The sequence below is a fragment of the Oculina patagonica genome, unplaced genomic scaffold (assembly GCF_052425735.1).
Source record: "Oculina patagonica isolate OP01 unplaced genomic scaffold, crgOcupat unplaced404, whole genome shotgun sequence".
Classification (NCBI taxonomy): Eukaryota; Metazoa; Cnidaria; class Anthozoa; order Scleractinia; family Oculinidae; genus Oculina; species Oculina patagonica.
The window spans coordinates 8710-12218 of NW_027558260.1; the positions used below are offsets into that span (position 1 = coordinate 8710).

General features: G+C 40.8%; 1 protein-coding gene across 1 annotated transcript; it reads left to right on the top strand.

Moving 5' to 3' along the window:
• Positions 1–769: 769 nt before the first annotated feature.
• LOC144640679 (uncharacterized) lies at positions 770–3313 on the top strand. The gene has a single exon (XM_078499767.1). The coding sequence runs from the start codon at positions 1025–1027 to the stop codon at positions 3311–3313; it is 2289 nt and encodes a 762-aa protein (XP_078355893.1). The 5' UTR covers positions 770–1024.
• Positions 3314–3509: the final 196 nt, after the last annotated feature.

Sequence of the window (3509 nt, forward strand, 5' to 3'; positions counted from 1 at the left end):
GCTAGACATAAATTTAAAACGCTGTTCTTTCTGAATACAAACGTCCGTATAACATCGGACCATGTCGGTTGTCGGTTAGAATTTATTTGTCGCTAATCGGTAATTTTTTCCTTGTTTTGTCGGTAGTCGGTAATATTTTTCGCCCTTTGTCACTAGTCAGTTAACCCCATTCAGACCCTCCCAAAACCATATAAACTCTTAACTTTTTTATGGCAATCATAGTGATTTTCATCCTAGTTTCTTTCAAATAATGGGTGTTTGGTAGGATTTTACAGCTATCACAAAATGGATAGAGTTTATTTGGTTTTGCAAGAGAGGATCCTCTCTTGGTTTTGGAGGACGCTGGCTTACAAGTAGAGAGGAAAATATAGACGGCAAACTGATCCTGGCGGTTAAAGCGGTCAAAAATAAACAAAGTGGATAAAAAAAACTAGAATATTCGCTGTGATATTGCAGTTTTTTATTACAATTAGAGACGTTTGTATGGATTTTGAACCATGTTTCAAGATCCATAATTTAGTTTCTGTTCATCCTGAAAGCATTAAACTTGGTCAAATGACCAATCTAATCATGGTCTTTCATTTGGTGGTGTCGCTAAAATGGTAACAGGTTGCTACTGCTTTGATTTTCTCTTTGCTAATTGGCGTTGCTTGGCGACAAGCACAATGCGCATCAAAACAATTTCATAATTGCTGGCGGTTTTGAGTGATCCAAATATAACGAAACAAGCTGTCGTTTGCAATTCCTCTTAACTTTTTACTTCTGTCGCGGACTTACCGCGATGAACTGGGGCAGAGTAAAGGCCAGGTTACGGAAAGAAAGGCCTGGTTACCTGCTCAACTTGGGACTTTTTAGAAAACGTGGTTTACGAACGAGTGTGGACATTTTTCGTGTGATACTTTAGATAATTTGTAGTGACATTTGGACCATTTGAAGTTCTGTTGTTAGACTCGGCAATATGTGATTCTCACCTCGGCAACATGTGGTAGCAGAGCGAGGTTATAAAACCTTTCAAACGTGGAAAATGAGTGGATGTATTCGTCAGCGTTTGGGCCCGACGAAGAAGCGACTGAAGGATCGAATCGAACAGGTTGAAACCTTCCTTCAACAAGATGTTTCTCTGGATGAAACCGAGTACAAAGCCAACCAATTACTCCTCAAGTTGGAGAGAAATCTCGAAACTTATAAAGATTTACTGGAACAGCTACAAGAGGCATGCAAAGAGGACGAAGCTAAAAGCCAGCGACTGGAAAGTGAGATGGAAGACTTCAGTGTTCTCGCGCTTGATGGAGACGAAGCTATTTGCGATCTTAAAACACTTCTGATTAATATTGCCAAACGAAAACAGCAGACAACTGAAAAGGAGGGAAGAGAGAAGGAAAGAGCTCATCAAAGAGAACTTCAAATGGAAAAACTTCAACAGGAGAAGGATCTTCAACTGGCAAAACTTAACCAAGAGAAAGAGATTCAAATGGAAAAGATGAAACTGGAATTGGAAATGTTGAAGCAGAGTGAAATAGACAAACAGCGTGAACATGAACTAAAGAAATTGGAAGTGGAATTGGAGGCTAAGAGAAAGTTGGTTCAAACTGAGCAGGAAATGGAGCTTAAAAGAGCGGCTACAGATACAGAACTTAAGATGAAAGCAGAAATGGAACAAAAACGTCTTGAATTGGAAAAACAGTTTGGCACTCCAATTACTCGTCACACTCCCACTATCAAGCTTCCCAAACTGGAACTTCAAAAATTCAATGGAGATGTTCTGAAGTGGCAGGAATTTTGGGATTCATTTGATGCCTCCATTCACAAAAATCCAAATCTTCAACCTGTGGACAAATTCAACTATTTGAAAGTTGAATTGGAAGGAGCTGCAAGTGCAGTTATCTCTGGGCTGGAGCTTACTAACTCCAACTATGAAGTGGCGATAAATTTACTTCATGAGAGATTTGGGAGACAAGATCTCAGGATGGATGCTCACTACTCAGCTTTGATGGATCTTCCTGTCTCTTCACCTTTCACTGCTAAACTCCGTGAAACCTATGACACGATTGAGAAGCATCTTCGTTCTCTTAAAGCCCTTGGTGAGAATGTGGAACAGCCACATTTTGTTTTTCTGATTAAATCAAAGCTGCCAAAGGAAGTTGTGTCCCGTATGGAAGAGTACAAAGATATGGAGGAGAAATGGACGGTGGAAAGCATCCGAAAAGCTTTCAAACGTTATGTTTGTGCTCAAGAGGTTGGTGAGCGTCAAACTCCATTGATTTATAGTCCTGAAGACCAAGATACTAAAGTGAAGTCTCAGAACCAGAAATCACTGTTTGCGAAATGGCCTGGAGTTACAACTACTGGGGCCTTACTTTCTGGAAATGCAGTATCTTCCACTAAAGGTCAAACATTAGGCTGTTTTTACTGTCAAAGAAAGGATCACTGGAGTGACCAGTGTAAAACGTATCCAACTGTTGAGTCAAGAAAGGCAAAAATCAAAGGAAATTGTTTCATCTGTTTAAAGCCAAATCATTTACTGAAAGAATGCAAGGTTAGCAAACCATGTTTCCACTGCAAAAGAGTTAAAAATCACCACAGAAGTCTTTGCCCAAGAAGGTTTTCTTCTACTGAGGAAAATAAAACTGAAAGTTCGTTATTGGTTTCTGGCGAACAAGTACTTATGCAGACTGCACTGACAGATACTGTGAACCTCGAGACTTCAAAGAAGCTGCCTACCCGACTTTTGCTAGATTGTGGAAGCCAGAGAACCTACATAAGTGAGGATTTAGTAAATAAACTTCAACTGAAGCCCAGCAATTCTGAAATCCTAACTGTCTTCACGTTTGGCTCCACGAAGCCCAAGGAACTTAAAACTACACTGGTTGAACTTGGTTTGAAATTAAAGAATGGAGAGACAATGAACATTCAAGCAAATGTAGTTCCAAAGATTACTGGAATGATTCAGAGGTCACCTGTCAATTCTGAGCAGTTTGACCCCCTTGTAAGGGGACATGAACTTGCTAACACTCTCCCAAATGAACTAGAGGTATCAAGTGTGGAATTGCTGATTGGAAATGACTACTACAGTGATTTGGTTTTGCCAGAAAGGAAGAAAGTGAGACCTGGACTGTACTTGCTTGGATCTCATCTTGGTTGGATTCTCTCTGGTCGACTGCCAACTGAAGAAACTAAAACGTCAGAAATTTCCTCCACCACTATGCATCCCACCCGAGCAGCAGCTACCCAAGCAAGGCAACTGATGCAGAATCTCCTTTCCTCGGAAATCGGAACTTTCTCCTGGGGGAGTGTCGCGGACTTACCGCGATGAACTGGGGCAGAGTAAAGGCCAGGTTACGGAAAGAAAGGCCTGGTTACCTGCTCAACTTGGGACTTTTTAGAAAACGTGGTTTACGAACGAGTGTGGACATTTTTCGTGTGATACTTTAGATAATTTGTAGTGACATTTGGACCATTTGAAGTTCTGTTGTTAGACTCGGCAATATGTGATTCTCACCTCGGCAACA

Bases quoted from the DNA above. Each gene is read 5' to 3' on its own strand.
- LOC144640679 (XM_078499767.1), top strand. From the start codon at position 1,025: ATGAGTGGATGTATTCGTCAGCGTTTGGGCCCGACGAAGAAGCGACTG.